Source organism: Hibiscus syriacus, unplaced genomic scaffold, assembly GCF_006381635.1.
Source record: "Hibiscus syriacus cultivar Baekdansim isolate YM2019G1 unplaced genomic scaffold, ASM638163v2 tig00110637_pilon, whole genome shotgun sequence".
Taxonomy (NCBI): Eukaryota; Viridiplantae; Streptophyta; class Magnoliopsida; order Malvales; family Malvaceae; genus Hibiscus; species Hibiscus syriacus.
In genome coordinates, this window is record NW_024062808.1 from 2593251 (window position 1) to 2606379 (window position 13129).

At 33.8% G+C, this 13129-nt stretch overlaps 1 protein-coding gene across 1 annotated transcript; it reads left to right on the forward strand.

Moving 5' to 3' along the window:
* Positions 1–2308, forward strand: LOC120136708 (F-box/kelch-repeat protein SKIP30-like). The gene is made up of 2 exons (XM_039152670.1): positions 1–813; positions 1089–2308. Exon 2 carries the CDS (start codon positions 1168–1170, stop codon positions 2203–2205), a length of 1038 nt encoding a protein of 345 aa, XP_039008601.1. The 5' UTR covers positions 1–813; positions 1089–1167; the 3' UTR covers positions 2206–2308.
* The last annotated feature ends 10821 nt before the right edge of the window (positions 2309–13129 follow it).

Below are 13129 nucleotides of genomic sequence, written 5' to 3' on the forward strand. Positions count from 1 at the left end.
GATCTACTAGAGGAAGGATTGTTTGTTAGCCATTACAGTCTCAGGTTCTCAGCTATGATAACTCATCTGCATTTTTGTCCTGATAAATTTTAACACCTATGCATTTTACAACAATGATTTAAGTTTTGATCTTATTTTATTTTTTGGAGGTTATTGCAGAGTTTTCTCATCTTGCGAGATCAGTTTGAACGACAAAAAACCTATTGCAACCAGCAATTGTAGTGTTTTAGAAGGCTGGACGTTTGAGTTAAATTCTCAATCAAAACTAATTGCTTGGAAAAGCTTTAACTTTCAACTGTAAAAATGTTGGTAAAGCTGGAACTTTGAAGTTTATTGACTTCAGATTGTAGCTTGGAACATAACATTTATATGATATGAGAAAAGTAAGTACCCGATAGTAAATATCCGAAGGTACTATCCACGTGCATCCTACTTGCTGAAAAGTTCGGAAGCAAGAAGTGTTAAATCAAAATTTATGTCTGAGAACATTCATTGTCAATACTTAAAAACTTTGTCTCCTTCATTCAACCCCACTTATTTTGTCTGCATCCTTTAGAAAGCATTCTGGCTTCTTCTACCTTTCCATCTTCTCATCCCTTTCATTAAGAAAATATCTTCTGATTCTAGGAGAAATTTAATGTAATAGAAACCAATAAATTTTATTATGAAAGCATCACACTTGAAGAAGGAAAGCAATGGAAAAAAAAATTTTCCTCCAAAGTTTGTGATGAGTTGGCCATGCTTTGGCGGTGAATTTCTTCCATGGTGATTTCAGTATCCATTCAGTGACTCAAGGAGCATTTTTTCTTGATTGTAAGAAAAATTTTAAAATTGATTTATAGCATTGTTTCTCCTTCATATAATGCATGATTGCTTTTTGTTTTTCCTTTTGTTGGTATTGGTGACATTGACTGACAATTTGATTTTCAATGAAAAAATGATGCTAATTGTGCTGCAATTGCTTCTAAATACAACTATAGTGATTCTATTATGTCATGATTCAACTGCACTTTGATTAATGTATTGCTTCCGAAATCCAAAATTATTGTTTTGGTTCTTACACACAAGTTTTAAAAATCCACTTTCAGATTGCATATTCCACTGCTTAGTTGACACAGCAAAACTTTGCGGTGAAGAACAATTGGATATGATTTAATCATCGTTAGTATGTCTGGATTAATTGAAGGCCTTCCCGATGCTGTTTCCCTTCAGTGCATAGCACGTGTTCCCTTCTACCTGTATCCTAAGTTGGAGGTTGTGTCTCGTTCATGGAGAGCTGCCGTTCGTAGCTCTGAGCTGTTCAAAGCTCGACAAGAGGTTGGCTCAGCAGAAGAACTTCTTTGTGTGTGTGCGTATGATCCAGAGAATTTATGGCAGATGTATGATCCCCTCCGTGACCTTTGGATTACTCTTCCCGTACTTCCCACGAAAGTCAGGCACCTTGCCCACTTTGGCGTGGTCTCAACCGGTGGAAAGCTGTTTGTGCTTGGTGGTGGGAGTGACGATGTTGACCCATTGACTGGGGACCAAGATGGGAGTTTTGCAACCAATGAAGTGTGGTCATATGACCCTATACTGCGTCGGTGGGCTGAACGTGCATCCATGATCGTACCCCGTGCCATGTTTGCGTGCTGTGTTCTGAAGGGAAAGATCATTGTTGCGGGAGGATTCACCAGCTGTAGAAAATCTATATCTCAAGCAGAAATGTATGATCTCGAGAAAGATGCCTGGACTCCGATACCTGATCTCCACCGCACTCACAATTCAGCATGCTCCGGATTCTTTATCGGAGGAAAGGTGCATGTCTTGCACAAGGGGTTGTCGACGGTGCAAGTCCTGGACCACATAGGTTCCGGGTGGACAGTAGAAGATTACGGTTGGCTCCAGGGTCCAATGGCAGTAGTACAAGGAACCCTGTATGTGATGAGCCATGGATTCATCGTCAAGCAAGAAAAAGAAGCTAGCAAGGTAGTGGTTTCTGCTTCCGAGTTTCGTAGGAGGATCGGGTTTGCAATGACAGGAATAAGAGATGAAATATACGTGATCGGAGGGGTAATCGGCCCTGATCGATTTAATTGGGATATCAAACCAATGTCCGATGTTGAAATCTTGACCGTCGGAGGCGATAGACCGACATGGCGTCAGGCAGCTCCGATGACAAAGTGCCAAGGAACAATTTTTGGATGCACGCAGCTAAGAATGTAAGTGTTTTTAGTAGTAGCTGGTTTTATTGTGAAAAGTGAACTCATATTGTTGAGTCATTGCAATTCCTCCCATTGGAGACGAGAAATGATCCTTCATTCTTATATCACCATATTTCATTTTGTAATCTTTTTTTTTTCCTTTAGTTTCAAAGTTTTGTCTTGATTAATCTGGATCGATTCGGGTTGCACACCTGACTTTGGTTGATAAGTCTTCTTGCGGAGATTTTCTACATACACAAGGACTTGAACTTGAGATTTTACTTAAACGATATCAAGCTGCTTACCACTTGAATCAATTTTATTGATAATCTTTGGTCTTTTTTTCGTTTTTATTTTTATTTTCGATTGTCTCGCAATTGATATTGATCCTTTATAAAAAAAAAAGGAAGTGACATGGAAGTTCATGCATAAAATATGGTAAAGTCTCACGGGCGACAACATAATATATGGTTAAGGAGAGGCGTTACCGGAAATGTTATTTATTTTTTAACATTTCTGGTAAAAGTTTACCTAAAATATTAGTATTTCTACCGGAAATGCTATTATTAGACGTTTTACCGAGTTTGTTAACATATTTGGTAAAGCGCTACCTAAATTATTATTTTTTCTACAGGAAATGTTAATATTGGACACTTTATTGGAAATGTTAAAAAACATTAATGTTTTAGGTAAAAAAACAAAGTTTTAGGTATTTTTTACATTATTTTTTTTACCGAAAATATTAAATAAAATAATAATATTTTCGATAGCGTCTTTCTTTAATCATATATTAAGACTACTTTAAGACAAAACTTCCTATAAAATATTGGGAAAAAGAGTGACAAAAGAAAAACATAGAACCTTGTGGTAATTGGCCGGAGAAGCTTAAAGAGAGCAAGTTAAGTCAAGATCTAGGGGTGTAAACCGTAAAAGAATCAAACTTAATAAGTAAAGTTATGTTTATGTTTGTTTATTTATTTTCAAGTATATTCGTATTTGGTTTATGATCGTTTTAACTTTTTAATATGATATTCGTTTATTTATTTTTGAATGTGTTCATATTTATTTTTTTAGCATTCATAAACATATTCATTCAACGTTCGTGAACATATTCAACAACCACCACTATTCTTAACCTTTGAGGCAAAGGTAAATGATGAAATAACACCACTAGTTCTTAATTTTCTTAAACTTTATAGTTTAAAATATAAAATTCACCTTATATTCAATTTAGTCTCATCTTAATAGATATTGATTTATTACAAAATGGTTAAACCGGTGAAGAAATACTTTAAACAAAAAAACGTAGTATTAAATTTGACCCATAAACTATATCTAAGACATATTACTGCAACCCTTAAAGAATTAAATCAAAACCTTTGTATTTCTTGACCCGAACACTCAAGTCCCCAATCAACACTTGAATTTCCCTCCAATCTTGTTGGGAAACTTGCTGGATTACTATAAATCATGTCATCAATCTCAAATCTCCCATAAGATTTTGTAGCTTAACAGGCGCAGAGAGTATCATTTGCAGGTTTTAAAACATGGGTTTTAATGGAGATTTGTAATTTTCCAACACCCTCATCAATGTTTATGCAAGAGCTGGAGATTTAATGATGCTGGGAGAAGAATAACATTAGCCTTACGGGGGCTTACCTAACAACGACACTTCAAGCTTAGTTTTGTATAGCCAAATGGCATCTCCAAGCTGGCAAAGCTTTTAGAAAATTGGGTTTGGAGTGGAAAGGGACGTCGCCATGGCTGCGCCTGTCAAAGGAAGTAGGTAAGGCCTAATTAAAGATTAGGTTTTCATGGTGACGCGAACACTACAACCAGAGTTTTCTTGTAGGAATCATCAACCATGTAATTTTGTGTAAAATAGATGAAAGAAGACGTCAAGGATTACGTTTCTTTCAAATAGGGTGAGACGCAAACAGATAAGGTAAGCGGCTTAAACAAGGAATCTTTAGTTCATGAAACTTGGCTTAAATAAGGAATCTCAAATCTAGAGGGACTTACCAAAACTTTTGGGGCGTTTGGTTTAAGATTACCATCCAGAATAAAAATACCGAAATATTACATTACTTAACACATTATTAAGAATATCATATTATCTCGTTTGGTTTGTTTGACAGGAATATAAAAGTACAATGTTTGGATGAAGTAATATAAGATAATAAAAATATATTGTTAAAAACATTTTGATGTTTCGATATAACAGATTAAGTTTAAATGAATTTTAAGCTTTTACAAATAATTTTCTAAGTATATTCGATTTATTTACTCGAATATCAAATTATTACTCCAAGTCTTCAAGATCAATTTCAAACCTTACTAAATGTGTAAAATTGTGTTTTATACTTAATATATTTTTGAAACAATTTTTACAAAGTATTTTGAACCAAAATCAAGCCTAAAATCAATTTTTCAAAGTGATGCACCGATGCACCAATCCATGCATCGATGCACCATGGAATAAATTGAACATCGAATGCATTTCATGCATCGATGCACATACTATGCATCGATGCACTCAGAGTTTTATGAAAACATCGAATGCATTTGATGCATCGATGCACTAGCCATGCATCGATGCACTCAGGCTATTTTGAAACATCGAATGCATTTTATGCATCGATGCACTCTTAGTGCAGCTAAGGGTCCAATGATCAAAATATTTGAATTTTAAACTTGATGCACCGATGCACCTTGGGTATGCATCGATGCACTGACGCTCCCAACTAATTTAATTAATTGTTTTTACACTTAAACGTCTCTATTGACTCCACTAATCATCCCTAACATTCAGAATCATTTGAAGGAGTATTTAACTAACCTTAGAAGCCATTGACAACAAGAAAACACAAGAAATAAGAATCAAGATAGAATCAAAGAGAAAATATCAAACCTCAAGTTTGAGCATTTCAAGCCTATTTTTCATTCAATATTCATTTTGCTTTCAAGAACACTACTTGTACTCAATTGTATTCATTTTTGAGTATTCTTTTCTTTGTTCTAGAATTGTGCAAACAATCTACCTTGTGAGGATTTCCTTGTAAGTTTGCAAATTTGTAATCTTCTCTTTGAGAAAGAGTGTTCTCAAGAATTGGGGTATATGTAACACTCCCAACCAGTATCCGACCCAAATACGAGTCTGAGGTGTCACATTGACTTTTCAAACTTTGACACTTAAAGAAAACAGGAAAATTTAAAACTTTCATTAAAATAAAAGCGATTTATTTACATGGATTGACCAAAACAACCAAAATCGATCAGAGCATTCATAACTGACACTTTACTTACATGCCAACATACTATACACGACAAAATACATACTTTATCAGTTACTTCTGATCTGATCCGCTAGCACTACTACTGTTCTTGCCACATATTTCCGCTATTCCTGATTCTTGGTACCTATGTGTAAATCACTTACACGCTAAGTCACAGACTTAGTGAGGCATATCATAAAAGTATGTATTCACATGTATAACCATGAATTTATGAACATGCATTTTTACCATGAATCAGGACATTCCAATGTTCATGTATCGATTACACGATAACATATATGATGATAACATGTACATATAACACATACATTCTCATACCAATTTCACTTTAATTTATCTTTGAATTGCCCATGTACATTATTGAGAACAAAGGTATGTGAGTACATAGAGGTTGTGCACTATGCTGTCACCACAACTCATATAATTCCCTCAAGGGGCACTGAATATTTGTCCCGAAGGACCACTGATTGTTCCGAAGAACCACTATGTCCCGAAGGACCACTGATAATCCCTCGACTCTTGGCATGCCAATTATACCTATAGCTCTCGTATCATATAACATGGGCTTAAATTTGAATACATTTCTCATTTCATATCTCTTTCATCACTTTTCATATAAACACATATAATCATTTTCATTAATCCACATACCTGGATTGTTTCTCTTGTACTGGCATTTGTTCCCATAATATCATATGGAAGCATAAGGAATTATTCATGAAATCACTATAAAAATTATACATGTATGCATGTACATGAATATTAAATCATGAATTCAACTATTAGAGATAGACTTATCACAAGTCTTATCTCTATACACTTTAACTAGAAAATGCACTCACCTTGGCCTTGCTTGTTTCGACTTGATCCTAATCCTTTGTTTGTTCCGGAACGAAATTATGTTCTATATCTACATAGTAATACATTGATACTAATCAGTATATTAATTAATATATTCTAAACTATCACTCCTTAGGCTAAAAAGAAAGTTATTTCCAACTTTTAATGAAGGTATGCATCGATGCACTACACCATGTATCGATGCATCCCTTGACAGGTGCATCGATGCACTACCTATGCATCGGTGCATAAATCCCATTCGATGTTTGTATTTTAAAAGGGTGCATCGATGCATCAATGGCATTCGATGTTCATTTATTTGAGAGTTCATCGGTACACCTTGAAGGTGCATCGATGCACTCAACCCAGAATTGCCATTTTCAACACGAAATTCACCCCTTTCCAACACAGCTCTTCTTATTTCACTTCCTTTAAGATTTCTAACTCGCATACATATGCTTACACTCATTACTACTCAATAACCACTTCTTTAAACTTAAAATCCAATCTTCCACATAGAATTCAAGAATTTCACCCAAATTCCAACATGTTCAAAATCTAATTCTAACTCTTCATCTTCCTTAATTAGGTAGATGACAAGTCAAATTCAACTTCTTATTCCAATTATAGACTCTATTTCAAAATTTCATTCAAAAACTCCAAATCTTTAAATCCTTCTACACTCTTCATTATGTTGTTTTACAACAAACTAAGCTTTCCTTAAGCTTAATTAGCATCTAAGGAGCAAAACCCAACTTAAATTTCAGCAAACAATTAGCTTATGAAGAATCTCACCTTTGCTATAAGTCTTCACGTTTGGGAGAAAAGAAGAGAACTCTAGAACCTTTGTTTTTCTTTCTTCTCTTCCACGTGGAGCTAATATATATATATATAAATCCCTTCTTAATTATTTTCCTTTCTAAAAGACCATTTTATCCTTCTAATCCTTCTTCCTTACAAATTAACCCTATATCAAATTACAATACTATTCAATTATTATACTTTAATCACCAAGTTCTGAAATTTTACAATATAGTCACTAACCCGTTATTGAGGCTGTTATAGTATATTCTTGAGGGAGTTGTAAGGTTATCTCTTTGGACTTAAAAGAAAGAACAAATTAGTAAATTTGTTGGAAAATCCTTAGTGTGGATAGCTAAGGTAGTGGACGTAGACTTTGGTTGAGAAAATCGAACCACTCTAAATCGCTGTGCAAATCTTTTTAATTTTCTGCAAAAACTTCCACCAAAATTTTAATTGCCAATTCACCCCCTCTTGGCCAATTTCATCGATCGATTAACTCAACAATTGGTATTAGAGCCTCAATCATTTGAAGGTTTAATCGCCTCTTGAGTCGATTCTGGAAGAGTTACATCGATTATCAAGTCATCAATGGTCTCTACTTCAAATGCCGACTCCGGTCTCGATTCGATGCCCGATAACAAGCCTCATTTCTTCAATGGAGCTAACTATGCCTATTGAAAGAATATGATGATGTATTTCATTCTAGCAAGTGACATGGGAGCAAGGAATGTTGTAGAAGACGGATATATCAAGCCTCTCACTCATCCAAGATTGTGGAGTGAAGGAGAGACAAGAATGTTCTAGCTCAACTCCAAAGCCATCCATATCATATTTTGTGCTCTTGGACCAGATGAATATGAAAGAGTTTAATCTTGTAAAATCGCCAAAAAAAATATGGGATAAACTACAAGTCACTCATGAAGGCACCGACGAGGTAAAAGAATCTAAAATTAGTCTTCTAACACATAGCTATAAAAATTCCAGGATGAAACCAAATGAAGATATTAAAGCTATGACGGATAGATTCTCAACGATTGTAAATGGTCTCAAATCATATGGAGAGATCATTCCAAACTAAAAGCTTGTGAGGAAGTTAGTTTACTCACTTCCAAAATTGTGGCAATCCAAGAAGACGACAATAATCGAGGCTAAGAACCTAAAGTCCTTAACTCTTGAAGAGCTAATCGGTTCCCTCCTCACTCATGTAATGATGCTTGAAGATGAGGTGGACCTCGATAAGATTGACGAGACACCAAAGGAGAAGGAGAAGAAGAAAAACATTGGAGTTGCTCTCAAATCCACAAAAGATGAGAGTGATTCGGATGAAGATGACGATAAAAAGGAAATGGCATTGTTTGCCAAACGGTTCAGAAAAATGATGAGACCTTACCGATGAAGAAAATTCAAACGAAATGAAGGCCTAAAAAATGAACCAAAAGAGAAGGACCTTATCATTTGCTATGAATGCAAAAAGCAGGGGCATGTCAAATATGATTGCCCATAATTGAATAGAAAGGGTCAATCAAAGAATAAACACAAGGCTCATGTGGCTACATGGAGCGATGAAGAGGGTTTTGATGAAGAGGAACAAGAAGTAGCAAACTTGTGCTTGATGGCATTCAAGGAAGATTCTAAGGTAACCTCTAACTCATTTGAATTAGATGATTTATATTATGATGAGTTATTAGAGGAATATAATGGGTTAGCTTCGGATTATAAGAAATTATTTTTAAAATATAAAAATGATGTTTCAAAATTGAAAAATGAAAATAAGCTCATATCCAAAACCAACAATGATTTTGAAAGTAAAATTAGTGATTTGCAAATCAAACTAGAAGAGTTTGAAAAAAAAATTAGATTTGCAAAATTTACTTTCAAAGCTCAATGATGATCATCAAAAGAAAATTGATGATCTTAAAACTTCTTTTAATAAAGTTGGAACAAAACGTTTTGAAAAAGGGGGAAATTTAAAAACCAACTTTGTTAGAAAAAGTTTTAAAAACTACAATCATAGAAGTCCCCGAAAAACCTCTAATGGAAAAATCGTTAGAAGTATATGGGTTCCTAAAGGACTCATTACTACTAAAAATAAGGATATCCTACACAAATGGATACCTAAAGGGACTAGGATTTTGGAAACTAATGAACATGGACCCAAAAGAATTTGGGTACCAAAAATAAAAAAATAATCTATGTTTGTAGGAAAAGGAGCATTGCTACAAGGCACGGGAAACAAATTCAAACTCATGGTACCTTGATAGTGGATGCTCAAGACACATGACCGGAGACAAAAGCTGGTTCATAGAGCTCAACGCCAAAAATGGAGGAGAATTAACTTTTGGTGATGATTCTAAAGGTTACATTAAAGGTATAGGTACTATAGGTAATACATCTTCCATAAAAATTAATAATGTTTTATATTTGAATGAATTAAAGCATAATCTATTGAGTATTAGTCAATTGTGTGATAAGGGATTCAATGTCATGTTTGATATTAATGGTTGTAAAGTCATTGACATTGCATCTAATTGGATTATGCTTGTTGGTCATAGAATAGGAAACATATACATGGTGCATTTAGACTCTATTGATATGACTAATTTATGCCTAGTTTCTAAGGATGAGCATGATAGTTGGTTATGACATAGGAGAGTAGGACATGCTAGTATGAGTTTTTTGCAACGGCTAATTCAAGGAGATTTAGTTCGAGGGTTGCCTAAACTAAAATTTGATAATGATAAAATCTGTGATGCTTGTGCTAAAGGAAAACAAAAGTGAGTTTCTTTTAAATCCATTAATGATGTATCAACTAGTAGAGTATTACAATTGATCCATACAGATCTTTTTGGGCCAACTAAAACTACTAGCTTGGGTAGAAAACAATATGCTTTTGTCTTGGTAGATGACTATTCTAGATATACTTGGGTTCTATTTATAAGTACTAAGGATGAAGCATTAGAACATTTCATCACATTTTCAAAAATAATCCAAAATGAAAAAGGTTACTCTTTAACTAGTGTTAGGAGTGATCATGGCATTGAATTTGAAAATCTTGGATTTACTAAGTTTTGTAATTCTAATGGTATTAGCCATAATTTTTCAGCACCTAGAACCCCTCAACAAAATGGAGTTGTTGAGAGGAAAAATCGAATTTTAGAAGAAATGGCTAGAACCATGATTTGTGAAAACAATTTGCCAAAATATTTTTGGGTAGAAGCGACAAATACCGCTTGTTATATTGTAAATCGAGTAATGTTTTGGCCGATTTTAAAGAAAACTTCATATTAAATTTTCAAAAATAAAAGGCCTAACATTAGCTATTTGCATCCTTTTGGATGTAAATGTTTTGTTTTAAACAACAGTAAAGAAAACCTTGGCAAATTTTATGCTAAAAGTGATGAAGGAATTTTTATGGGTTATTCCTTAAATTCTAAAGCTTATCGAGTATTTAATAAAAGAACTTTAGTTGTAGAAGAGTATATACATGTTGTTTTCGATGATAATCCCCTTCCAAGAAAGGATTCTTGTGTGAATGATGATGTATCTTTTGAGAATCCAACCATTGAAGAAAGGGAAGTATCTTTCCCAAGGGAATACAACTATGTCAAGGATGGTGAGATTATAGGTGATCCATCCAAAGGGGTAACAATTTGATCTTCTCTTAGAAATATTTGTAATTATGTTTTATATATCTCATGCATAGAGCCTAAGAATATTAAAGAAGCATTAAATGATGAACATTGGATTATGGCTATGCAAGAAGAGTTAAATCAATTTGAGAGAAGTAAAGTATGTACATTAGTTGAAAGGCCTAGTAATAAATCTACTGTAAGCACTAGATGGGTATTTAGGAATAAACTTGATGAAAATGGTAATATAGTGAGAAACAAGGATAGACTTGTTGCTCAAGGGTATACTCAAGAAGAGGGCATAGACTATGATGAAACATACGCTCCAATTGATAGGATGGAAGCAATTAGAATGTTATTAGCATTTGCATGTTTTCAGGAATTTAAATTATATCAAATGGATGTTAAAAGTGCATTTTTAAATGGTTTTATAAAAGAAGAAGTGTATGTGGAACAACCTCCTGATTTTGAAGATTTAAAATTTCCAAATCATGTTCTTAAATTGACAAAAGCACTTTATGGTTTAAAACAAGCCCTAGAGGTTGGAATGAAAGATTGTCAAATTTTTTAATTGAAAAAGGTTTTTCCAAAGGGAAGGTTGACACTACATTGTTTTTAAAGCATAAAGGTAAAGATTTATTAGTAGTTCAAATTTATGTTGATATAATATTTGGTTCTACTAATGATGTTCTTTGCCAAGAATTTTCTAAGCTAATGCAAAGTGAATTCGAGATGAGCATGATGGGGGAGCTCTCATTTTTCTTGGGACTCCAAATCAAGCAAAGAAAAGATGTCATCTTCATCAATCAAGCTAAGTACGTCAAAGATATGCTCAAGAAGTTTGGACTGGAAAATGGGAAACCTCATGACACTCCAATGAGCTCACCAATAAAGCTTGACATAGATGAAGGAGGTAAATGTGTGGATGTTAAATTATATAGGTTAATGATTGGTTCTTTGCTTTATCTAACTGCAAGTAGATCGGACATTATGTTTAGTGTTTGTTTATGTGCTAGATTTCAATCATGCCCTAAGGAATCACATTTACTAGCTGTTAAGAGAATCTTTAGATACCTTAAGGACACTCCTAGATTAGGACTTTGGTATCCTAGAGACTCTAGCTTTAGCTTGCATGACTTTTCTGATGCGGATTATGGAGGTTGCAAATTAGATAGGAAAAGCACCTCCGGTACTTACCAATTCCTTGGAAATATGATGATTTCTTGGTTTTCAAAGAAACAAAATTATGTAGCATTATCTACCACTGAAGTAGAATACATTTTAGCTGGTAGTTGTTTTGCACAAGTTTTATGGATAAAACAATAACTTTTTGATTATGGAATTGAAGTAAGTACCATTCCTATCAAGTGTGACAATACTAGTGCTATTTGTCTTACTAAAAATCCGATCCAACACTCTAGAACTAAACACATTGAAATTAGTCATCACTTTATTAGAGACCATGTCGCTAAGGAAGATGTAGTTCTAGAATTTTTTGATACTTTGCACCAATTAGCGGATATCTATACAAAACCTTTAGATAAAGAAAGATTTTGGACACTTAGGAGAGAATTAGGTTTAACTGACCTATATTCACTTAGTGTTTAAAATAATTTTAGCACTTTTAAAAATAAATAAAAAATGCTTATAATAGTAAGTTTTGATTGCATTCATTGCTATTAGTTAGTGGGAGTCTATGTTCTTTGGTGAAAATTAATTTTATGTTCAAATGTAGTTTAAGAATTAATTGATTGATTGAACATGATTAATTTTCAATTTATGAGTTGCCAATACCACTAGAGCTAATTAATTTAGCATTTTGAGTGTTTAAAATAGATTTTTGACATTTTTGTGCTTAGTGCATCGATACACTTAACAGTGCATCGATGCATCCCTTTGAATGTGAATCGATACACCATTAAGGTGCACCGATGCACAAGGTCATGCATCGATCCATCCGTCGGGTTTTGGGTTTAAAAGGCTTATTTTCTCATTTGTTTTAAACCCTAAAACTACACCCTCATCAGTCGCACGCCTCTCTCACTCTCTAAATTCTCCTCTTACTCCAAAATCATTGTTTTTAATCGGAATTCATCCTCATTTCATCTCAAAGTCTTGTTACTATCATTAAATCGTGCAACACAACATCTCATTCTCATTAATCCGAAATTTTCAAGGTATTTTTCTAAAAACTTCTAGTTTATCATATTTTGATCTTAAGATTAGTTTTAATTAGTTCTATAATGAACATTATATCGGGCATTGATTGTTTGATGATTTCAAACTAGATTTTACAACCAATTCCATAAAAAAACTCACAAATTTTCAAAAAATTTTGAATTTTTCGAAATTAAAAAAAATCAAAAATCTGAATTTA

Bases quoted from the DNA above. Each gene is read 5' to 3' on its own strand.
- LOC120136708 (XM_039152670.1), top strand. From the start codon at position 1,168: ATGTCTGGATTAATTGAAGGCCTTCCCGATGCTGTTTCCCTTCAGTGC.